The sequence below is a fragment of the Lissotriton vulgaris genome, chromosome 12, assembly GCF_964263255.1.
Source record: "Lissotriton vulgaris chromosome 12, aLisVul1.2, whole genome shotgun sequence".
Taxonomy (NCBI): Eukaryota; Metazoa; Chordata; class Amphibia; order Caudata; family Salamandridae; genus Lissotriton; species Lissotriton vulgaris.
Window position 1 is genome coordinate 575,035,624 of NC_141700.1, and position 26,544 is coordinate 575,062,167.

The 26,544-nt window shown below is 41.4% G+C and overlaps 1 protein-coding gene across 3 annotated transcripts in view; it reads right to left on the minus strand.

Moving 5' to 3' along the window:
• Positions 1 to 7,433: 7,433 nt before the first annotated feature.
• Positions 7,434 to 26,544, minus strand: part of LOC147677778 (fatty acyl-CoA hydrolase precursor, medium chain-like) — a 356,692-nt gene continuing 337,581 nt past the window's right edge. For all 3 annotated transcript variants that reach the window (XM_086945437.1, XM_086945438.1, XM_086945436.1), the window contains one exon: positions 7,434 to 8,189. In XM_086945437.1, coding sequence (XP_086801563.1) covers positions 8,003 to 8,189 — 187 coding nt within the window. In that variant the 3' untranslated portion in view covers positions 7,434 to 8,002. The remainder of the gene's footprint in view (positions 8,190 to 26,544) is intronic.

Consider the following 26,544-nt stretch of genomic DNA (forward strand, 5'->3'; position numbering starts at 1 on the left):
CGAAGGCTCCTGCAAGATAGAAGTGCCTCTGAGCCACCCGCAGAAGGAAGCAGGTCCAGGCGGGGCTCCCATGTTGGGCAGGAGGAGGCAGTGTAGATCCAGTCTGGGGAGGGCCTCATTCGCGGCACTGCCAGACCCCGGCTGTTTGCCCCCACAGGTCACAGGTCTATATGGGGGCAGTCCTCCATGTGGGGCCCACAGGCTCACAGATCCAGCTCACAGCCACAGTAGCCACACGCAGCTGATCCCCAAGGCACATCATCAACCGCAGCTTGCAGTCATAGTCAACTCTAGTGATAAGCTCGCATTGAAGATGGGAGCTCGGTTTTCCAGTCTGGCCCCCACTGTGACTCACAGGTCTCTGGTCTGACTGAGCGAGATGTCATCAGGATACAGACTCACCACCCTCAAATGCCAAGGCTGTCCCATCCCTCCCCAAGGTCGCAGTGCAGGGCAATGCATGCTGCACAGTCCACTGATCTCATTCTCCGCAGGGACGTACGGTCAGTCTAGCAAACCCCCACCAGGCACTGCAGATCTTCCCGGTACCTGGACAGGCTGTCTGTAGCCCCGGGCTGCTCCAAGATGAGTGCAGTGGATTGGGCCTGTACACCTATGCTGTAGAATCGGCAGGGAAGGAGCAGCAGGGAGACACGTCAGTTCAAGCTGCCATCTTGGCCACGCCCCCGGCCCGATATATTTAGAAGGGGAGAGGGGACATGCGGCTCCTTTGCCAGAGCCTGGAAAGGCCCCAGGGACTCTGTACCCAAATCCAAATACATTATAAAGAGGAGCGGTCTACTACCTGGAGCCAGAAAAGGATTCAGGACCCCACCCCATCTAATATTTAAATGAAAGGGAAGGAGGCATGCAGCTCCCCTCCCTGAGCCATTTAAGGACCTGAGCCCCCATCCCTAGGGGTGCCTCACTGTGTTCTGTTTTCTTGCCCTTACGAGCAAAAGCAGGGAAGGCATGTCTGCTCCCACCTGGTGTGAGCTTTAGCATTGCTCCTGCCGGGTGGGAGCAGACGTTTATCTGCCTGCACTCTAGAGGGCAGGGAAACTCAAATTGCTCCTGCCTGGAGTAGCATCTAAAAACAGCTGCTCCCTCCGGGTGGGATGATAGACAGCTCTCAATGCACGTGGGATGGGTGCATTTGGGTAGCCGCAGAGCCATGGTGACCCTGGGACTCCTCAATGGCCTCTGGCATAGGGTGCTGTGCACCCATGTAAAGCCCCTTTAAATAAATAATAAATAAAAAATATAGTAAGATGGGGGCCCCCAGCCAACTATTGGCTCAGGAAGAAGGGCTATGCACCTACTTCCCCTTAAAATAAAATAAGGTCCTGGGGGATGGGGTACCCGGGGTCAGTAGAGGCTTGGGAGAGGGGTCTATGCAACCCCTCCCTTTAATTAAATAAATTGTGCTCATGAAATGGTATCCTGGGGCCCTAGAGGCTCTGGAGTGGGGTATTGTGCCCCCTACCCAATAGATTTGTTTAAAAACTGCTGCTCCTTCCAGCACCCAGGGTAGGTGCTGGTAGAGTAGCCGGCAGGTCACAGGGACCTGGTGCTACCCTGCGGTCACCACCAAAAAAGAAAGGATCTGGGAGACTTGGGTGGTGACTGAGAAACCCAAAACAAATAAAACAAAAATGAACAAATGAGCGGCAAAGGAGTGCCCCATATGCCCTAAGGCCTTTTAAAATAAAATGTTCATACTTGTGGTGCCCCTAAAAGAGGCAGGGGCACCACCAAGATTTTTTTTAATGCTGTGGGGTGCTACAGGGAGGACAGCATCTCCCCTATCAACACTAAAAAAAATGTAAGAAATAGTGAGTCTCCTAGGTCATTAAATCCAAGGCCAAATAGATTTTAAAAAAAGAGGGGGAGGCTGAAAAGGACCGCATCCCCAGAGGCCAATATTTAAAAAACATTGGAAGGATCACACAGTCCTCCTTCGTGAGCCGTTGGAGGCCCTAGGACCCTATCCATTTGGGTAGCTCACTTTGTCCCATAGTGTTTATGACCCCAGGAGAACTCTGACCTGGAGCTTCATGCGCTTCAGTTATAGTTGTAGGCCCTCTTTTGGTTGTTTTTATGATTTCCTATTGTGGGGACAAAGCCATTTGTAATTTTTACAGCAAAGCCTTCAAGTAAAGGTTAAGCACAGTGCCATCCAAGCTGAGCTGAATAATTACAAAAGCCTTTTACCACTCCTTGTCAAAGCTATATCTCTCTGAAGAGCTCAAACTAGAGCAAAGCGTGTGTCAGGAGTTGCTTTTATTAATTCTAGGTTGGCTTGAATAGTATTTTACCAATCCACTGCTGTATTACTGTGCCTATAATGGTAAAAGGCTCATAAATCATGGCTAATACCACAACATAATAAATTGCTGCATTACACACTCAGGCCAAATAGATAAGGTCTTTATGATAAGGGTGAAAAATAATTGTCAAAAAGTACAACACATGACACTTGCGAGACAACCTGATTTTAATGAAGACCAGAGACCCGCAATGTGGAAATACACATGGTCTAAACTGAAGCCTATCAGCCAAACAAAGTTGATTCTCACTTCACAGTCGCTCACAATGCTAGCCTTTGTTTGTGACGTATTCTCTATATTATCTCACAAACCACAATAGTCTTTTGTACCACTGAAGAAACACTGAGCACACCACCTACAGAACCCATCAAACAGAAAATAGTAGGGACAGTTGCCGACAAGAGGAAAGGTATCAGAATAAGCAAGAGTGAGAAACCCTCAAACATTTAAGCCACATCATTTTAAGCACCCTGAATCAGGAATTGGGGAGTCCCAGTAGGGCTACTTGGTAACTCTGGATCAGAGTGTACACTGCTCAGGTCTGAAGAAAGTGTTTGAGTACCCTAACCATGCTAGGTAATGCAAAAATTCTCATATCGCTGGAAAAGTTCCAACAACTAATTTGTCAAGTTCAGTTTCAGCTTAGGAACAATGACACAACCACGTCTAGTAACTTACACTGCTGACCATTAGCACAATCACAGACCAAAATATGAGAAAGGAATTATTTAGTCTATCCTGCTCACTGTCCACATCCCGAGTGACTAACTAAACTTTCAGAACTGACCTGGGTTAAGATATAGGGTCTGAAAGCTGCACCCTACTGTGATGCACTCTGTGGAGGCTACTGAAACACATCAACTCCACATGGACTTGGCAGTATATCACAGTAACACAGCCATTGGGCACATCTGTATCACACCATACTTGCAGGTTGGTTCAGCATCTGTCCAATGGCATTCCCATCCCCATTCACAGCCTATGTTGGAAAACCTCTACTCCCTAGCACACGTTTCAAGTCAATTTGCGGTTTCCCTCTTAGTGATAAGTAAATACAATAATACAATAACAGAATATACACAATTCTTTTTTCTGTTCCTTTGTTCACGCTTTATTCTGGTATTCTCGGCCACAACCAACACGTGTTTCGTAGCTACAGGGTTTGATCCCGCGACTTCCTCAGGGCTTTTCTGTCCAAGTATATAATTTTTCAATGTGGTGTTAATTCCAACCCACACAGGGGTTCTAATACGTATCATGGTTGATCTGAAAATGCACCAAATTTAAGTCCTTATCTTATATGAAATGCAGAGTACAGCAATAGTATTCATCCTAGCAGACCGCAGACCGTGTACGGCACGCACTCTCCAGTTTGTACAGTTTGGTGAAAGGACCGGAACGTAGAAGCGAAAGAAACTGCATTTTCAGATCAATGGTGATACGTATTAGAACCCCTGTGTGGGTTCGGAATTAACACCACATTGCAAAAAAACGATGGATTTAGGCCCAGATCTTTGTACTGGGGTGAATGTAAGACATTGTTCTGCATTCTGTCCATCAACTGTGTTTTTTGCAATTTTCACCCCAAGTGGGCTGGGTATGCTCAGACGTGAGTCCCAGGCAGTCCACATCACTGGAGTCAAGCTATCCAGGCTGAAGAAGGCTGATAGCCAGAAACCGGTCCTTGGATGCTTGATTACGGTCTAGGAAAGACATGGCTTGGTAGTTCGGGCTGGACTGTTCCCATGAGGCACAGGGTCAAGGCTGATTTGCATATACTGCGGTGTCACACATGGGTATTTCCGGATTGATGAGTTCAACCGGTTTAATGTTTGAGGAGCAGTGTCTCCCTTAAGGGCAGGCGATCCCGTCCTTATTGTTGCTCAAATCGAGCGAGATTATTTTTCTGAGTCTGGAGTTTTTAACCCACACAGTTATTTGCTCACCGAGAAGTAATCCTCTTATCCCGAGGGTGTTGAAATGCTCACTCGGGGCTCCTGTGAGTAAAGAGGAATGCGCATGCGCGAGAGAACAGTGTGTGGCAACTCTCTAAGCGTGCGCAACCAATCAGCGGTTCCTTTCGCGGCTCTCCCGCGATCGAGCTAATTCGTCAAAGAACGAGGGATCTGTTAATGTTTGCTTGGAGGCTACTTAAGGAGGAAGGGCGTTTTTGTAACTTACCTCCACTTCCGCTCGTCTTCAGAGCCGGGGCACCGACGGACAGGTGAGACTCGCCGGGCTTTCACTTCGATTTCACGGCCAGACTGAAGGGAGCCAATATGGCCCCTCATCCTTACTACTGTGTGTTAGGGTGGATAGATTACCCTTTAAGCAATTGACAACGATAAAAAGTCTTTTGGTATCTATGCATGGGTGTGGGTTAGGATACCCCACCATTACCTCAACGCCTTGTTTGCTTATCAGCTATGGGTGTTGATAGGTCTCATTCTATGTATGGGAGTAAGGACAAAAGATTTCTGATAGGATTTTTCTAACTGTTTATCAGAAACTTTGCAACTACCTTTCCAAAGTGAGTTGTTCTGAGGCACCTAGCAGGGCCAGGACAGTGCTTTTATGTAGTAAAACATTGTTAATTGTGCGATTCCAATGCGCACTCTGTAAATCTGGGATTAAGTTGGTGTCTGTTATGACGGTGGGGCTACTACCACACGTTTGTTGGGTTTCAGTGTAAAGCCATTTGGTCTAAGCACGGTAAAGTTGTGTGCTTACTGTTTCTTTTATTTTTACACTATAGAGCGGGGCCACATTCCCCCGAGCGGTTGCCGGGTGAGGTGAGGTCATCACCCACACAAAGCAAGCATGAGCGAATTTTGCGGATCTCGCGTTCGCGAATTTTGCGGATTTGCGGATTCGCAATCCGCAAAATCCGCGAATTCCCGCGAATTTGCGGATTTTTTTTTTTTGTGTTCGCCCGTGTTTCTGCCAGTTCGCGAGGGTTTTGTACACTTTCGCAAATTGCGAACTTACCTGTCGGGTCGCAAGTTTCGCGAACTTGTTGTTTCTACGTGTCCAGCCTGTTTGGGACACTCTTCTTCATCACTGCCACTCTCTGTCACCACTGCCACTCTCTGACTACTCATGCCACCCTCTGGCCCACCCATGCCACCCTCTGTTTCATCACCACACCCTCTGGTTGTCCAGTGTACATTATTTTCGGCAAAGCAAAGCACACCTTCCCTGCCTCAAGTGACCTGAATTAATTTGGGGCTGATTCATGTGTCACAGAATATTTTTTTAGCTGGCACCTGCTTCCTTAGTGCGCCCTGATTAGTGATCTTTTGCACTTGCTAAGTGCTTTCATTGTTGCAAAATTAGTTACAACACCTGCCCTGCCCCAACTGACAATAATGAATTAGGGGCTGATTAATGGATTTTAACTTCCAGCCTGGCTCCTGCTTGTCTCCCTTAGCTGTAATTCAGGACCTTTGTGGCATATGTGTAACTATTCTGAGGTTCAGAGCAGGGTCACATAATAGTTTCAACTGGCAACTGAACTCTGGAGGGGCCCCTCAGGAAGCACTCCAGGAAATGGCTACTAATGATGAGCCTGAACTTTTGAACCTGGTAAGTAGTTACTTTCAGTTTTGCTAAGATCGTATTTCTGCAATTTTGCACTTATTCGCGGGGCGCGAACTCACGCGAACAGTGCGAGCAGTGCGAGCAAAATCCGCTGCTCGCGGATTTGCGGATTTTGCGGGAAATTCGCAAATCTCGCGGATTGCGGATTTCCCGAAAATCCGCAAAATCCGCGAGCGGAACGGATTTTCCGCCCATGCCTAACACAAAGCTGGGTGAGTATCACCGTGAGGAAATGCCTCAGTGTGATCGAGCTAGTATGCTCTTTATAAATGCAGAATGCAAATTATTCATGCATGTGTGCCTGCACGGTCCCTGTGTTTGTGCGATTGGTGGGTGTATGTGGAACGCGGCGTTGTCTGACATACTGTCTTTTTGCTTTTTTTGTTAGGAAGAAGAATCATTCCTTTCCTTCCAGTGGACATTTAAGTATTTAAAGTCCTGGTATTTATGTAACTTCTTTAGTACATGCTTGAATTCTTCTGGTATATATGTAACTTCTTTAGTACATGTTTGTATTCTTTACTAATACACTTTAGATGTAGTTGCAGTAGCTATTTTTTTCAATCGGTCCTGAAGAAAGCCGGGTTAGATACCCCAATGGCTGAAACATGTCGACCCAACTGCACAGCGCTAGAGGGTAGTCTTACTACCCAGCGTGTTTTTAATCCTTGACACCAGGACTTATGTTTAAACGTCTCCTGTAGTCCTGTTAGTCAATTTTATTATTTGAGCACTGCACTTTTTTCACTCACATCATTTGTAGATGTAGATTATGATCATCACTTTCGACATCCACTTCCGCACTGACACCATGTGGGCGGACCAGGGATGGCATGATCAACAGTTCCCACGTGACGTAAACTCCACCACATGGGTGGTCTGATGGGAATTGTTTCAGCCTTCCATCACCTATAGCTTATACTTTTGGCAGCCTTGCTTCACGCATTCACCACCAGTACCGCACGGGTACTGTTGTAGGCACATACTTTCCTTGACTTGATCTGCTCTTTTGTGTGGTATGATTTGCATATAGCCATTGTTTGACCTAGGGTGGTGTGGAGTGCAAAAAAACGATGGATGTAGGCCCAGATCTTTGTACTGGGGTGAATGTAAGACATTGTTCTGCATTCTGTCCATCAACTGTGTTTTTTGCTAGTTGCATCAATTGCAGAAACATTGGTTTTGTTGCAGGGGCATTTATACAGAGGTACACAATGCAGTTTTGCAGTATTAGTAGCTGCTCCCTTTCAAAAAAATCTAAACACAAGACAACTTAAGCATCTTGACTTAATTATTCCAGAAGCCCTGAACTTACCATCATTGTTTGGCGTTCTTCCATTAAATTAAACAGTCTTCCCATTTGTAAGTGCGGATAAGAAACCTGTGCAGTATGACACAGATGTATTAATGAACTCATTACACGATACATGTAGATAAACCACAATGCATCATCTACCCATTGCACACACTCACACATGTTCAATGAAATTCAAAAGAAGGATGTATTGTTTTATCAATTTTTGGTTTAATGTGCATGTGTTTTAGCTGATCCCAACATCAGTGAGAAACAAATGCATAGATATTTTATTCATCCGTTTACTCTAAAATCTAGGGTTATATTCCCATAAGTTAAAAGTAAAGACCATGGACTAAGTCCATTGGCGAAGGAAAGTAAGTACATAAAAGGGTGTCTTGAGTATAAACAAAATTGATGTGACTTTATAGTTAAATTTACAAATCAACTTAACTAAGAAATCAAGGGGTACCCTTATAAAGCTGTTATTAATATTTTGTATGTTAGCAACTTTAGTAGGGATGATCAGAATGTTTTGAGCTGACATGGTTAGTTCCTTGTGATTCGAATCTGCTGTATCTAATTTGGTGTTCTGCCTTTAATCAGACAGAAGGCCTAATTAATATTCCAGTGGGAAGGCCCCTAAAACAAATTTTTCACCTAATCAGTCTATACATTAAACATTTCCAAAATAAGTAGTAGCCTAACAATACTTTTAAAATAATTAATTTTCATTATTTAATTGCATTACAAGCACCATTCCTATCTGTGTTTCTCATCATAACTCTTCACGCTCTTTCTTTAGTGCCTTAATTGCATTAATTTTTTCAGGCAGTGTCTTGCTCCAGAACGCCATTCTATGTTGTTTGAGCTGTTTTCCTGTCTTCTGCTGTAGGCTTATTTGAAGATATTGTTCATCAGCAGCATACATTGGCCACTCAGCTAATCCATCACCATTGGGGTTTCTGTAAATAGAACAGTGATATATTTAAAATGAATTGCATTTGTTAACAGAACAGGTAATTATTTGTTATTTCAAGTTTTTTTATCAATGTTATAGACTAGCCCCTCAACTACTTTATCACCACTGGGGTTCCTGTAAATAATAGAATAGTGAATGAGTGATATGCTTTCAAATCATTACATTTGTTAACAGAGCTGATAATAATTTGACAGGACATGAAGAAATGTCTGGCAGCATCCTAAAGTACTCTTGGGCTCTATCGGCCTCATTCTGAATTTGGGGACAAAAAAAGAGGTTATTCAAAGTTTGATGGGCATCCTGCCATCCAGCCAGTGTAGAGGCAGTTATATCATCCACCACCATGGTGGATGACTGCCCACAATATTTAGAGATTTACACCTGCTTGGTGGAGACCTATGTATCTTCAAAGGAGAACACCAACACAGCAGCTCCTCAAGAGGCAAGGAAAGTTTGCCCAGTGACAATTATGTATATGCAACCACTAAGCACACTTTTTTGTCTTTCAAAATTATACTACTAAGCTGGGGTCTTGTTTTAAAAAAACAATAAAGTAATGGCCTAATTCCCTAAAATATTTCTCCCAGGGTGTGGGTTAATGAAGTAAAGAGATCTGATACTAAGGACATTTAACATTTGGTAAATTTTTCCGAGATTAACCCGCCTGCTACACTAGGGGCCAAGAGTCAATTGTTTAGCAATAAAATCTTCATAACAATCTCGCATTCTATTGATGTCAGATTGTTCTATACTCTACTTAACACATATACATGAGAAAACCAACACCACATATCTTCTCCTTAACAATGATAGGAGATTTTTTATAATGAAGAACGTAACTTGCACTATATATATATATATATATATATATATATATATATATATATATATATATGACCCTGAAACGCGCCAGGCAAACTGATAATAGGTAAAGCAGGAAGGAATGTTTCAAAACGTAGGCTGGATGGTCGGTGCACTGTTGAAGTGCTTTGGTGAATGCTTAGGGCATTTTGCTTCTGATTATCTTGCACGGCGTCCCATCTGTGACCAAAGTCACCATCGTCTGGTGGAAGGAAAGTGCTATCCAGCAGTTCGAGGCCCGAATCTGTTACTACACATCGATTCCAGGGCACAGTGCACCACAAGAAAGACAGCATTCCAAAATGTGATACGACCTACTCAAGGTACCCTAATGACAAGCACAATTTTAAAAGAATGAACACATTGACTTACTTAAAGTATTAATGACTCTCGCTTCATGGACTACAAGTCCGAGATAATGCCAGTGACGATGCACTCAGCACACGCCCACTGTGGGGCCTGTTGATTAAAAACAGCCGGAAACATAAGTGAAGCGATTTCTGTGCGTCTTTCTTTGCAGCCTCTGAAGACGGGGTCTCTGACCCTGAAACGCGTCAGGCAAACTGATTATAGGAAAAGCAGGAAGGAATGCTTCAAAACGAAGGCTGGATGGTCGGTGCACTGCTGAAGTGCTTTGGTGAATGCTTAGGGCATTTTGCTTCTGATATATATATATATATATTCAATGAAAAAACCATTGGTTTTAGGCCATATATAGTTAGGGATTTGCATTTACAAAACCTTATTTTACTCGCATAAAACCATTGAAATTCCATATATAGTTATAAGCGCTAACTATATATCGCGCACCCGCAATCCACTGCTGATGATGTCACATATTACATCATTCATGACATGGTTAGTGACATCACTGATGACATCACTGATGACATCTCAAATGACATCACTGATGACATCTCAAATGACATCACTGATGACATCTCATTTGACATGACTGATAACATCACTGATGATATCATTCATGTGATAATACGATGAACCTCTTCAGACTCTAATATAACCTTAGATACAATCAGTGTAAACAGACACTCACAGACTGTCACTCATCCATAGAGTTACTCACACACCTAGTCAGTCATGCAAAGAATCAATCACACCTCCATTTCCTCAACTATACAGTTATACAAACTTTACTTATTCAAACATATACTAACACATATTTACTCTATTATACAATCCCTGATACAAGTTCACAATGATCCATACAGCCACTCACACATTCACTGGCTCTTATGCACAGTTATTTATATATGTCAACTCTCACATGTACTGTGTTTTACATATGTACTTACTTTGACATGTAGCACTGAGATATCCATTCACTCACCAATACACTCATGCACACAGTCAACCGCCCATACAGCTGTTTCCACATGCACTTTTGAAACCATACATCTAGTGAATCAACTGCTCACACATCTATGCACAGAGTCATACACCTCCCAGCCACCCACACACACACTCAGTATCCCATACAAATACTTGGACAACCAATGAATAACCCATACAGTTACTCATATAGCTACTGATCAACACATGCAGCAGTTTACAGAACAACAGACATAATGATGCACAAATTAAGCCAGTTTAGTCACTAACCCATGCACTCAGTGAGACACATTTAATCACTCACTCATACAGTCAGTCATGCACCTACTAAATCCTTCATCCAGACACTTATACATCCACTCATTCTTCAATATGTAAGACATATTTTAACTTTACAGAAACATACAGTCACTGGATGTTGTCATCAGTGATGTCATCAGTGATGTCACTAACCATGTCATGAATGATGTAATATGTGACATCATCAGCAGTGGATTGCGGGTGCGCGATATATAGTTAGCGCTTATAACTATATATGGAATTTCAATGGTTTTATGCGAGTAAAATAAGGTTTTGTAAATGCAAATCCCTAACTATATATGGCCTAAAACCAATGGTTTTTTCATTGAATTTTCAAGGTTTTGTAAGTGCAAATTCCTAACTATATATCCACTATAACCTATGGTTTTTTCTGTGAATTTCATTGGTTTTTTAATAGCAAATATGAAAAGCTTTAAAATGTCAAGTACGTGATAGATAAAAACATTTTCGTATTTATGCACGCTGATGTGCTTTGAACGCTGCCCCCCCCCTCCCCTCTTTTCTCTTAGTAGTACTCTCTCTTTGCAGATAGTGAACGGTAGTTAACGCAGGCCTTTGCCCCCGTTGTAATCCATCGTGCCTGCTTGTCTCTCCATTTGATTGATTGTTATCCAAGCATTTACTGTTTTAGAATTGGTTCTCTTTGGATCATTCTCTATTTACAAACAAGCACAAAGTCGCAATACTCTGTTTAGTCTTTGCAGATCGGGAAAAATCGTGTAAAAAAATAAAAGTAATCGAGCAAAATCAGTACGCCACTAATTGGATCTTTTTTTGACCTCGCTAAAATAGAAATATTATAAACAACCCTTCATGAGAAATACGAAAATAGTGAGATGAACTGAGCTCCACACCATGAGGGCTGCAAGACAGCTCGGCTCCATCACCCATCCCGCACAAAATAACGACAAACCCTATGCAAATATTAAAAATATAGACAACACACCAGCAAAGAAACAGGGTAAAACATTTTATTAAAAAACTATTTACATAACGTTGGTTTATAAGATGATGTCAGTAGTGGACCGATGTGTGAATAGGTCGAAAACAGCACAAGGCTCCAAGATCCGGATGGCAAGCTCCTGGATGTTGGGTGCCATAGTTCAGAGTTCTGAGTTTGAGCCTTTTTCAATGCCTGTGCTTTGTTGTTTCCCCTCCATCAAAAACAAAAAAAATATATAAAACTGTGCAAAAATACAAAAAAAACAAAAAATGTTTACAAAAGCAGTGCTTGTAAGACTGTCTGAAGCTTATTTCCACCTACTGCAGCTTCACTATTCTCAAAGTAAGTGAGGGTCGTTTGTGGACCTGACTGCATTTGAAAACAATGTTATATGGTACCTCCCTAAACCGCTTGACGGAGGCCCCCGAGGGACGGTGTGATGGCACGGACTCGGAGAAGACGCTTGGCTCCGACACCCTCCCCAAGTCTTATAGCACTGGTATAGCCTGAGATCGCCCCCGACATAGGCGGCCGGCTCCCGGGGTCCGGCGGAACTTTTTGCCTTTTGATGACTCTTCAATTCTGGACCTTGTCCCACAATCCGTTTGACCTGAAGACAAGCTGTAGTGGGGCGCCCCTTTACCGTTTCAGTTGCCATTCCGCCCGCTTTTGCTACACTGTGCCTCTTCCGCCATTCAGCTGTTTACCGCCCGCTCTTGCGACTACAGCGACTCGCTCATCATGTAGTTGAGTTGCTCCCGCTCTTGCGGTGCAGCGATAGGCGGCTGCCACAGGACTCTCAAAATGGCGGCCGGCTCTTCGGTTTTGGGCCTGGTCCACTAAAATGGCCCTGGGACACCTTTGAACTCGGATGCTTGTCTGCTAGGGCTTGGGTCCCATTCTCGAAAGCGTCCCCTCAGCCGTGAAGATTCTACAAAAGTCTTGGGGGCCTCCGACTCCCGCAGGCTTCTGGTGGGGAGCGGCTGCCATGTCTGCTCGTGGAATGGCCACGACGGAGCTACGAGATGGAAGTGCTCTCATGCTGACGCCAGCTTTAGTCTAAAACATCCAGAAACACTGTAGACTACCAATTCGATCAGTTCCGGTAGCGCCCCAACATGACCCGGAAGAGAAGAACTTGCCCTCCCCTCTTTGACTGATGGTTCTTGTTGCCTGTCCCCTCTGTTGTCATTTAACAGAACTTTTTGGACTACTGAAAGGGGTTGTGTTCCGAACGCTGGTTGGTGGAGACATTTTGACTATATTCTTGACCTACGTTGTCGCGTAATGCGTTATATGACACGCCGCGTTAGCGCACCCGGAAGTGATCCGAGGCGCGGCGCACAGCGCGTAACGTAAGCATAACAGGTCATGTGACTTGTTAATAAAACTTTTCATTGGTTCATTTTACTTTTGTTATTTTAATAATGAAAAGCTTGGTCATATGACCTAAAAATTACGCTTTTTATTGTTTTCGAACATTATTTTTTTTAAAACATATGTTATAATATTCCAGGCTAATGTACTTTCCCGGAAAATGTACAACTGTCCTGCAAGTAAAATATATTCCTTTTTCGAGAAAAAGGGCGTTTCTTCGTTCCATGACGGAGCCGTTGAGTAAAAGATACTCGGCCTGCTGTCTTAGTCGCCAATACGCCTGATTATCAGATTCTTATCGATCACTTTATGTTGCAGGAGTGGAAAACACAACTGCCCTTGACCATTTATCTTTACTGCGTTCCTACATATTATACCTTTTATCCGTCATGTAATTGGACTGCTTTATTTCACTTGCCTTTTACTGATTCGAAAACAGTGACTAAAAGTAAAAACTTTACCAATGTAAATACTACTACCGTGTTTTGTTTTAAAAACCTTTATTGTGAAAATGTCAGTATACAAATACGGGCCTATAACCACGTGGGCCGGCCACGGAGCAAACTGAAATCGTATATGATGAGGAGACATTTACACTGTAGAGGAACGTAACGAGCGGGCCATTAGGTTGCAAGAACTAAGGTGTCTAACAGTTGCGGAATCGGTGGACGTACATTTTGTAATTAAAATAAGACAGGGCCACTTACAATAACATTTTCTAGATATACATTTGCGGGCAAGGAGTTACGAGTCCCATTTATACCGGCGCCATTTTGGGCGAGTCCGGGCAGGTCCAAGATATTGTCAAAATGTCTCCACCAACCATCGGCCAGACCAGAACCCCTTTCGGCCCTTTATGCTACAAGATGGTGTCTTCCATTCAGAAAATATTGTTGGCAGCATTTTGAAAGGAAACAGAAACAGCCGTTCTCCTAGTGAGTTTCACATTGTTACATTTAGGAAGAATGTTGAAGAGTAGTATGTGGAAAATCTGAAGCCATTTTTCTACAAACTCTCAATCAGACTTGGATGGAAAAAAAATCCTGAAGAATGTACAAATTGAAAACCAATTTTTGTCTGTATAGCATCAACAGCAACGCTTGAGTCAGCTTTGTGTCAAGCCGCCATTTTCATTCAATCAATAGCGTCCCCCTGCACACATTCAGGGACCTGGTCGTGTCTTCAGATGAAACGGATTGTAGGAAAAGAAGCAGAAAGGAAAAGGCAAAAAGTTCCGCCGGACCTCGGGAGCCGACCGCCTATGTCATGTGCGACCTTTGGCCACACCAGGGCAATAGTGAAGCTGCATCAGGTGCAAATAAGCTTCAGACAGTCTTACAAGCACTGCTCAGAACTCTCAACTATGGCACTCAACATCCAGGACTTGCCATTCGGATCTTGGCGCCTTGTGCTGGTTCCGACCTATTCACACATCGGTCCACTACTGACATCACCTCATAAGCCAACGGGGCACCCCACACCGACTTTCGGCGCAGCATTGTAGGATGGCCACACCAGTGCGGCAACTTGCTGGACACCACCTCGGTGCCATCCGGATCTCGGCGCGTTCGAGTCACTGTACCGCAAGAGTGACCGCAACTCAGCTGGACACGCCGTCTTTCGGCGCAGCATTGTAGGATGGCCACACCAGTGCGGCAATTTGCTGGACACCACCTCGGTGCCATCCGGATCTCGGCGCGTTCGAGTCACTGTACCGCAAGAGTGACCGCAACTCAGCTGGACACGCCGTCTTTCGGCGCAGCATTGTAGGATGGCCACACCAGTGCGGCAATTTGCTGGACACCACCTCGGTGCCATCCGGATCTCGACGCGTTGTGCTGCCTTCGGCCTATTCGCACATCGGTCCGCTACTGACGCCGCCTCACGTGCCAACGGATTTTCTACGCTTTTTGTAGCCCTATGCCGCAGAACAGGTCATGTGACTTGTTTATAAAACTTTTCATTGGTTCATTTTACTTTTGGTTTCCTAAAGATGGAAGGTTTGGTCATATGACCTAAAAATAACACTTTTCATTGGTTTAGAACATTTTTTTTTCCCAAACGATGAAAGCCCCACCTTGTTTCTGGATCATTCAGACTGAAGCTGGCGTCAGCATGAGAGCACCACCATCTCGTGGCTCCGTCGTGGTCATTCCACGAGCAATCATGGCAGCCGCTCCCCACCGGAAGCCTGCGGGAGTCAGGGGCCCCCAAGACTTTTGTAGAATCTTCACGGCTGAGGGGACGCTTTTCGAGAATGGAGCCCAAGCCCTAGCAGGCAAGCGTCCGAGTTCCAAGGTGTCCCAGGGCCATTTCAGTGGACCAGGCCCAAAACCGAAGAGCCGTCCGCCATTTTAAGAGTCATGTTGCAGCCGCCTATCGCTGCACTGCAAGAGTGGGAGCAACTCAACAACATGGTGAGCGAGACGCTGTAGCCGCAAGAGTGGGCGCAACTCAGCTGGATGGCCGCCACCTGGGGAGGCCCGTTCACGCCGCCTCCCCCACGCCCCCCCCCCCCCCCGGGCCGCCGCACGCCAATTTTCGGAGCAGCATTGTAGGATACCAAAACCAGTGCGGCAGTTTACTGGACATCACCTGGGTGCCATCAACATCTCAGCGCGTTCTGCTGCCTTGGGACTATTCGCACAACAGACCGCTACTGACGAGGCCTCCCCCCGCACCACCCGGGACGCCCCACGCCAATTTTCGGAGCAGCATTGTAGGATCCCAAAACCAGTGCGGCACCCAGGCGACATCACCTGGGTGCCGTCCAAAACTCTGCACGTTGTGCTGCCTTGGGACTATTCGCACAAAAGACAGCTTCTGACCATTGTTGCTTTTTTGGGTGAAAAATGTTTAAATGTTTTTACAGTTTTTGTTCCGTTCATTATAGTTAAAAGTTAATAAAGTTTTATAATCTTACTTTGTTGGAGTGTTATCTATTTTTTTTTAAACGGGTGAATGGGGCCTTGAATCGGGTTACTGTCATGTGTGGGCTTTGGAAGTGTGCTGCTGCAGGATCGGACATTTCAAACTCAAATGCACGTTCTTTTTCTTACCTTTCCGAAGCATGGAGCGCAATAGCAGGCAGAGAAAGGGTGACGCACGTGTTGAACACTGCCTGGCCTGGCAAGTTGCTGGCAGTGCCCCCCCCGCCCGCTCCTGAAAGAGGGCACACACACACCGCCGCCCCGAGTACTTCACAAATCTTTAAAAGACCATGCGCTTGTTCATGAGGCTTAAATGGTTTATCACCTCTTCTAGAACCCCTGCATCGACCCTCTGACGTTTCCTGGAAAAATTACCATGTAACACAATACCAAGCCCTGTCAGCTGAAACCCCCAAGGAATCGTGGGGCATATTATCAAGGGGGTTTATCTCCGCTTTTTTGGCTTTAAAAGCCATGAAAGCGGAGATAAAATTATCTCCCTATTACCAAGCTGTCGCTAACACCAGTTAGTGACAGCTAAAAGGAGATAGCGACCATCTTGGGCCCCGCTTTGCATGTCAGTGATACTTATCACTAATGACATGCAAAGTGGCGTGCCAAGATGTTAGCGACTGGAAACAGTCCCTAACATCGCTATCTCCTATTACCAACTTTTGGAGATATTCGCGCTAAGCGCGAATATCTCCAAAATCTAACACCTGCCCTGAGCAGTTCTTAGCCATGTTATCCAATGGGAGGTGGATAACATGGCTAAGAGCATTTGCTCGATAATACATGAATATCGCTGACTTTTCTGCGATAATAGCAAAGTTTATCTGCGGTAAAAATCGCCGATGTGCGGTGATAATTTTTGTCTCTAAACAAGTTAGAGACAAAAATTATCGCTAGTTGTTCGTAATATGCCCCCGGGTTTTTGCTTGCAGAAATCGGGAGGCGGGAGACTAGCACTGAAATCAGTAGTCTCACGCCTGAATCGGGAGGGTTGGCATGTCTGAATTCTCTACAGCTGGGGCCATAAACTACATCCGCAGGGGTAGGTGATAGCCTGGGACCAGCCTGGCATCTAAAATGGCTGCCGTGCACGACAAAATTGTGGCATTGGAAAAAAGGCAAGATGGCGCAGCCGCTGGAAGAGATGTATCAACATATATGAGCCTCCTCAGCCACCCTCAGGAAACATAGGGGATTAGGATATGTCTCCCGCACCCCCTTATACCTAGTAATTTAATTAACGAAGCACAAAATGGCGAATTCCCGTTTCGCTACCAGTTTGCGGCCCAGTTCGCGGCCCGTGAAGCGCTTCTACCGTGAAAAATCATTTTTTTTTTATTTTCCCCACGGGACCCTTTAATAACCCCAACAACATTCCTAGGGGGTCAAGAGGGGGATACCTTGCCCCCTTTCATTAAATTCCCCTTTCGTTTTTCACCTCTTCTTCTCTCTCGATCCTACCGAGAGATAATATGGCGGCCGCTCCGGACTGTCACGCAGCAAAAAAAAAAAAGCTCACGCACAGCCGCTGGAAGAGATGTATCAACATATATGAGCCTCCTCAGCCACCCTCAGGAAACATAGGGGATTAGGATACGTCTCCCGCACCCCCTTATACCTAGTAATTTAATTAACGAAGCACAAAATGGCGAATTCCCGTTTCGCTACCAGTTTACGGCCCGTGAAGCGCTTCTACCGTGAAAAATCATTTTTTTTTTATTTTCCCCACGGGACCCTTTAATAACCCCAACAACATTCCTAGGGGGTCAAGAGGGGTATACCTTAGCCCCCTTTCAATAAATTCCCCCTTCGTTTTTCACCTCTTCTTCTCTCTCGATCCTACCGAGAGATAAGATGGCGGCCGCTCCGGACTGTTTAGAATGTTGACAGACACCGGAGAGCCAATCAGCTTTCTGCGCGCAAAGTTCCGTTTCGCGAAAAGTAAGCGGACCGGATCGCTGCCCGGAGCGCTGTTACAGATATATATCTTGTTTTGAACGTTAATTTCTCAAAAACTACTGGAGCACATATATTGAGACCTAGCAAAGGCACATCGGGCTAACAGTCCCTACAATTTTGCCAAGTTTCGTGCAAATCCATTCAGCCGTTCGAGCTAAAAGTGAGTCCAACCGCCCTATGGAAAAATGAATGGGAAAAACGCGTTTTGGGACCCCCCTTTTTTCTCGGCCCCCCCTTGACGAAACCCCACCAAATTTTCAGGGGCTGCTCAGAAACAAAATGTGCCATTTTCCTGAAAATTTCAGCCGATTCCGTCCACAAACGCCAATGTTATTAGACATAGAATTTTCAAAAATGCCATAGGGAAAAAATCCTAACTATATATACCTACTGGCGATAGCCAGTAGTTAATATATATATATATATTCACTGAAAAAACCATAGGTTTCACACCAGTTATAGTTAGGAATTAGCATTTAAAAAACCTATTAAATTCACTGAAAAAACCATAGGTTTCACACCAGTTATAGTTAGCTGGAAATTTTACTGATATAAAACCATTGAAATTCCCACGTTATAGTTAGTCGGACTCACTATAACTTGCGCGTGCAATGCACTGCTGATGACATCACATATTACATCACTCATGACATGGTCAGTGACATCACTCATGACATCACTGATGACACCATCCAGTGAATATGTGTCTTTCTGAAAAATAAATATTAGTGAGTTATGTTTAAATATTTAAATACATATATTAGTGTTTCACTTTATGTATAAGTGGCTACATGTGTTGATAAGTAGCTACATGCGTATGTATATGGGTTATTTGATATTTTTAGTAGTATCAGTATGAGTGTCTATATGGTTTGGTGGAGGTATTACTTAGCACATAGATGCATGAGTGACTGACTCTTTGTTTGTATGTGTTTTGAAGACAGCATATGTACAGGACTGTATGGGTGGATGAGTGTCTATATGTGTTTGTTAGTGAGTGAATGACTGTCTCACTAGTGTCTTTATCAGTAACTACATATGTTTTAATCTAGTATATATGAATATTGATGTATATAAGTGAGTATATGTGAGAGTAAGAGATTGTAAGAGTTCCTGTTTAAATAAGTATGTGTTTCTATAAGTGATTGTTTAAGAGAATAAATATGTGTAATTTTAAATAGAAGTAAGGTGGAAGTGTGTGTATAACTCTATATTCAAATAAATGGATGTCCAATAGTTTATTTGCACGTGTGAATATGTGTGTGAGTAACTTTTGGATGACTGTCGGTGTGTAACAGGATGTATAGGTGTATCACTTCATATGATCAGTGAGTATATGTATGAGTGACTATATAGAACTGTTGGTGAATGAGTGGATGTGTATATAGATAGTAGAAGTACAGAATTGCTTGTTGTAACTGATATAGGTATGTCCATTTTTTAAAAAATTTCAGTTTCTATTTTTGAATATGTGTCTCAAGGGTTACATTATAGTGAAAGGAGGTCTGTCACTATGTCACAAGGATGGTGTCATGAGTGATGTCACTGACCATGTCATGAGTGATGTAATATGTGATGTCATCAGCAGTGCATTGCACGCGCAAGTTATAGTGAGTCCGACTAACTATAACGTGGGAATTTCAATGGTTTTATATCAGTAAAATTTCCAGCTAACTATAACTGGTGTGAAACCTATGGTTTTTTCAGTGAATTTAATAGGTTTTTTAAATGCTAATTCCTAACTATAACTGGTGTGAAACCTATGGTTTTTTCAGTGAATTTCATAGGTTTTTTAAATGCTAATTCCTAACTATAACTGGTGTGAAACCTTTGGTTTTTTCAGTGAATTTCATAGTTTTTTTAAATGCTAATTCCTAACTATAACTGGTGTGAAACCTATGGTTTTTTCAGTGAATTTCATAGGTTTTTTTAATGCTAATTCCTAACTTTTTATTCATACTCATACCTATGTGTTTTTTAGTGAATTGCTAAAGTATGTTTTTGTAAAAATGAACACTATAATGTATATTGAGATAATATTTTTAATTTAAAATATTTTTTTTATATTTCGCTTTCGGTGCGCGCACCGGTGCGCGTACCGTCAGCGCACTAACAAAAAAAAAAGAAAAAAAAAATGAAGGAGGGACTGTGTAATAGATAGTAAGACAGATAAAAAGTGTAAAAGGAAGTAACTGAGAAAAGAAAAATGAATAAGGGAGCAAAAGAAAGAAGAAATAGGAAGAAGACTAAAGCAGAGGTTAAGGGAGATTGTAAATGGATGTTGAAAGTAAAAGGAAGGACAGTTAAGTATGGGAATGTCAGGTAGTGACGGAATCAGAGGAAAAGAATAGCAGTGATTGAGGGCAAGTAAATATCAGTGAATATAAGTAAAGAGGGGTGAAAGAGGGTACATGTAAGTGAATAAGGGTAACACATGGGGAGTAATAGAGACAAAGAAGAGAGAGAGTAAAAGAAGGACTGTCACAAAGGGACTAAGTGAACCAGTAAAAAAGGTAAGTGAAGGAGTGTGCATAGGCAGAAGTACTGAAAGAAATTGAATGTGGTCGGAAGTAAACATGGAACAAAAGAATAAGTGAGGGAAGCAAAGTAAGGAAATAGGGGTGCGGTAGGGTGACAGAAAAATAGTGAAAATAAAACAAAAGGTGATAACAAAAAAGATTTTGTAAACACACTTACCATATAATCAATGCAAACTTGTATCTATGAAAGATAAAAGAAAAAACACGTTATAATTTCTTAAAAATATATAATAAAATAGAAACAACAGTTCATGAGGTTTAAAAATCTACAAAAGTTTACTAAGAAATGATGCAATAGTGAAGGATACAAAAACAGAAAGAAAGTAATGTAGAAAGAGAAAAAAAAAGGAAAAAGAAATAGAAAGAGAACAAATTCCTAAAGGTAAATAAGATACTAAAAGAATGTAAGATATCAAATCAAAATCAGTAAAGATAAGAAAATAAAAGAAAAATGAGTGAAAAGGAGAGAAGTCTGATTGAGAAACTATAAATAAAAAAGAGGAATAGAAGATGATTGAGAGTGAGTGAAGTAAAGTAACAGAGTGAAGGGATGAAAGGAATGAAGTTAGTATAGAACGATGGATAAAACAGGAGTGAGAGAGTAAGTACACAGAAAGACAAAAGGAAGAACTAAGTGAACTACAGTACAATGGATGCGAAAGAAAAAAAAAGGAGAAAAAGAAAGAGAGGGTTAGGAAACTAAAGCAGTGGTACTGTGAGAATATGAAAAAGATAAAAAGTGGTGGAAGGAACAGAGGAAATGCAGACAGTTCCTATTAGATTAAGAAGTTGTGAATGAAGTGCACTAAAGAAACAGCGATGAAAAAAGAGTGTAAATTAGTAAAGAGAGGTAAATAAGGGTGAAAAAGAAAATGAGTATAAGACAATGTGAACACAATATAAATTACACAATGCAAACTACACAATAACTTCTACAATATGTTACATTATTTATTTTTGCTGTTCTCAGAATATATTGAATTTCACTTAAATTAGTGAGATCAAAGTCTTCATCATATAACAGCGGGAAAAAAAAAACACAATCTAAAAGATTGTGTTTAAAAAAACCCATTCAAACATACATCTCATATAAGTACACTAATCTTTGATTCACTTACTTTTCCGTGAGACCAAATTGCAGATAGTGAAGGTCCTTTTGGTGGAAAAAAGTCTGCTGTGCTCTATAACTTCCATTTCATCGACTTCCTATGAAAAAAGATCTAACAACATCATATGTTACACTTTCCTCACGGCCAATTTGTGTCAGATATATCAGTATTTTTTACTTTGAGATCCACTTAAAGTATCTACATGAGATTGCAGATAGTGAAGGTCCTTTTGGTGAAAAAAAGTCTGCTGTGCTCTATAACTTCGATTTCATCAACTTCTAACAACATCATATCTTACATTTTCCTCACGGCCAATTTGTGTCAGATATATCAGTATTTTTTACTTTGAGATCCACTTAAAGTATCTACATGAGATAAATAATTTCAAATATTAGATTAACTAACTAACTAACTAACTTTTATTAACTATTCCCGTCTTCAAAGGCCAATTCCCTTTACTAAAACTTTGGTTTTAAAAACACTAGATAAGAATTTGTAGAGTCATAAGGCAAACGTTGTTTATAAGTTAAATGAGAATCATTGCAGTAACTCCATCCATTTTCAGATTTTAAGTAGCATGTATAATGTCCTGAGGTGGTCGAAGATCCATCATGATAAATAATAGCTTCAGTTGTAAAGGTCCTTCCAGAAATTGATAACTGAGAAGCCACAAAATTTTTGATAGAAGTTGTCAATTTAGTTCCATCAGGTCTACATCGTTGGAAAACTAAAATAATATACTGCCCATACCTTTGTATAAATAATGTGGACAGCATTGTACAGTTACATTGGGTACACACCATATTATGATCTGCTGCTTTAACTAGATTTTTAAAAGACACTGAATTACAGTCTGGTAAAGTCAAATATATAAATCTTTCAGTGTCTATTGTAGTAGTACTTGATAAACTACAATTGTGGCAGTCATGCTGCCATTGATAAGAAAGACTGAAAAGATTATCTACATCTACACCTTCATCTTCCAAAACACCAAACATATACATTAAAAATTCCTGACAATCCTGCTGAATGTTCTGTGAAAATTTATCTTGACCAGAACACAAATCTAAAATATTTCGAATTTCTGTTACACTTTCTATTTGTGCTGTAACACTGCTACATTTCTGAAACACAGAATTCAATAAACCACACAATCTTTGATCCCGATTTTCAACAATCTGTTCTTGTAAACTTTTAAGAAAAAAAACAACATTAACCACTACATTAGCATAGCAGTTGACACCAGAACTGTTTTCAAACTGAAATCCAACAACATTTTCTCCACAATTCTTTTTCTTCCTGTTTTCAATTACAGTTTTCTCTACTTTTTGTCTTTTTGCAACTACCTCACTACAATTATCCTCATTTCTTCTTTTTCGGCCTACCACACGTTTTTCAAACAGAGGATATTGAGGCAAATGTGGAGCATACTCTCTTCTTAACCTATTGTATTCTTTAACACAATCTAGATCGGCAGAAATCTTTGTCTCATCACACGCAATCAAGTACAATCCTGATAAAGTTCTGACTCGAGATAATGCCACATATGCCATACCCTCTTTAAACACAGATCTTCCAATGTTCACCAATGCACTATCTACACTTAAACCTTGAGATTTATGAATTGTCACTGCATACGCCAAACAAACAGGAAACTGTTTTCGGCGAACATATAAGTCTTTTACAAGTAAAAATCTAGCAGAACAACGACTTATTTGTTGTACTTGTTCAATGCCATCAAATTTTATTTTTAAAAATTCAATTCCATCTCTATTTCTGTAATTCACAAAATCAACAACATAACCCATTGCTCCATTTACCAGACCGCTTTCAACATTTAAATTCCTTCTCAAAATGATACGACAATTTAAACACACATTCAGAGTCTTTTCAAAACCAGCTGTTTTTGAAATACTTTTCTCCAATGAATGCAATTTAGTTTTCAAATTTTCTGACAAAACAATTGTTGCACCCATATGCTCTATTTTATCTATTGCTTCCAGTTTCACAATCTCTTCATTTTCTAAGTCTAACATTTTTTGATTGAAGATGGAACATTCTTGCAGAGTTGGCATCAAACATATCCCAGATTTCTTCTCAGTCATTTTTTTAAAAATATTCTCTGGAAGAATGTTTTCATTTGCATACAAATTTGAAATTAATCGACTATGCAAAGCTTTTTTCCCTTTCTCAGTCATTTTTCCAATTCTTACATCTTGTAGAATATTTTTATAATCTTCATCCTTGGCCTGTCGCATATTTTGAAGCAGTTCAGCATATTTAAAATTTAGCCATATATTAACATTTCCAATGCTTCCAAGGGACTTCCTGGTATCTTCATGCGTGAGCATTTTAAACACTGGTTGTCCTTTTACTGGAGTCAACTGCAATAGATCTCCAAAAACAATAATGTGTTTTCCTCCAAATAACACATCATAGTCTGTTTTAAGAATTTCTTGCATTCTCAAATGCACAAAAGCAAGCATTAGATTTGAGACCATGCTTACTTCATCTATGATAAGAAGTTTCATTTTCTTCAAGACTCTTGAAACTTCAGAACACGCATCTCCAGATAGCTTGTTGTAATGCAATTTATTATCATGTTCAACTGGCAGCATCAATAAACGATGTAGAGTAATCCCTTTAATGTTATGTGCTGCCAGACCAGTTGGAGCAGTTACAACACAAGACAGTGGTGAATCAGTCCTTTTCTGCAGATAACTTGCAACGGCTTTAATTAGAAAACTTTTTCCTGTCCCCGCTTCTCCACTTACATACAGTCGGACAGGGTCAAATAATATACATGAGCACTCTTTTTTCTCATGTCTGAATCCATGTTCAATCTGCTCTGTGACTTCATCATATATCTTTTTCTGCTCAATGTTTAGTTGCGTTACCAAATCTTCTAAGTTAACTCCATCCTCTTGAGCTTGTTCCATAGCTCTTTCCACCTCATCCATGGCAGTGGCAGCTTCATTTTGGATAATTGGTCCTCCTAGTGGATCCTGGCTCAATGAAGTAGAACTCTGACTATCTTGAGAACTGTTTCTAGCTATCTCTTCAGCAATTGTGGTTTCTTGCTCCATTTCTTCATTCAACATTTGCAGATAATTTAGAAAAATAGGACATTCTATGGTATCCTTAGTTGCATTAAAAGAGTCTTCATAACAGAGAAAATCTCCAAGTAGTTCCTCTTCTGTACGCCATGGCTTAAAGAGTTGCAAAAGAGCTAAATAGTAAAATTCTCTTTTGTCTGGAACTTCACAACTCAATTTTCGATGATTAATCAAATGGCCTTTTTTCTGCTTCACTAGACATCCTTCATAGCCAATGAGTGCATATTTTCCATTATTGATATCTTCTGTGATGTTCCTCTTATAACTGTAGTTTTGAAGAACTTCATACAAACATGTGTTCTCAAGGTGAGTACTTCTATTTGGATAGTATGTATCCAACATATTTGTCTTCAAAATATCTGTACTGTTTGGTTCTTTTTCCGCCAAATATTCAATTTCTTGTACAGATTTCAAAACTCGGTTTCGTGTTGCAGCAAGACCAAGACTCACCCAAATGATTGTTCTTGATTTGGCATAGAGACTTGCTGATGATAACCGATCAGAACATTCATATGCTCCAATTTCTCGATGCGACAACATCTTCAGACTGAAACTGTATAATTTCTTGCTTAGACTCTTTTCATGTGAAATGTCCTCCCACATTTCCTTCAGTTCTGTCTTTTCTTTTTTGGTGATGTAAGATGTCACATATCGAGCCACAGCAATAGAGTTGTCAGCAACGAACTGAATATCCATGTTAGCATTCCACATGGACAAAATCACTGGGTTGTAATCGTTGATGTACTTAGATTCTTCATTTCTTTTCAAATTATATGTGTTTTTGGGAGATTTTCTCGTCACAGTATGTCGTAGAGATGACATCAAATTATTTACTCTTCCTTTAGAAATCACTGGTCGAGGAAATGCAAAACGACATTTCGTGTAGTACTTTTCCTTGTTTTTAAATTTTCGACGACAGTACTTTCCACAACGATGAGATTGAAAACGTAAAACTTGTTGCCTTAAATTGTTTTCTTCAGTAGATTTTGGAACAGCACATGTTGAATACTCTTCAATGAAACTCATCACTGTTTCATCTGAATCTGATCCAAATTTGGGTGCATCTTTAATCCACAACAACATATGTATATGAGGAGCACCTCTCGCTTGATATTCCTTCCTCCAAAAGAAATCCAAAACCTCTCCAAGGGGAGGATTTTTTTTGTTGGTAATAAAAGACATCATAGCTTCAAATCTATGATTAAAATATCTGCAAACATTCACTGGATCTAAAGAACACAGTTCTCCTGGTGTTTTCAATTCTATATTTGGTATGTTTTCATTTGCCTCTCGTAGAAATTGAAGTAAATCGTCCCATGCATACTCAGCACAGCTAAGAGTGAGGAACCATGTAGGAGTTCCTAAGTTTCTTAGCATACATTTCAATTCTCCATGACGACGAAACCAATACTCGTTGGTTCCACGTTGACATGCCATGAGATTGATTAGCTGAGATTCCAAAATACTGTCTTGCAGATTAACTTTCTCCATAAAGTCCCTTGCACATACATTTTGCAAATGAGGTCCACTTTTTAATATATGATTAACTGCATAAGAAAGCCCAGACAAATCACTTTCAAACAGTAGATGAAATAAATATGGAATGCATTGACGAAACCTTGGATCTTCTGCATATAATCTTAGAGTCCGGTATTCAGCTGCAGGAATTTGAACTGGTCGATCATCATATCGTCCACCACAACCTGTTGGAAATAATTGTGGAAAACAACGAGCTTCCAAACTTTCTTCCCATACACTAATGGGACTTCCTTTTGCTGCCTTCATTTGAAACAAGTCAATTGCATTTCCCATTACTTCTT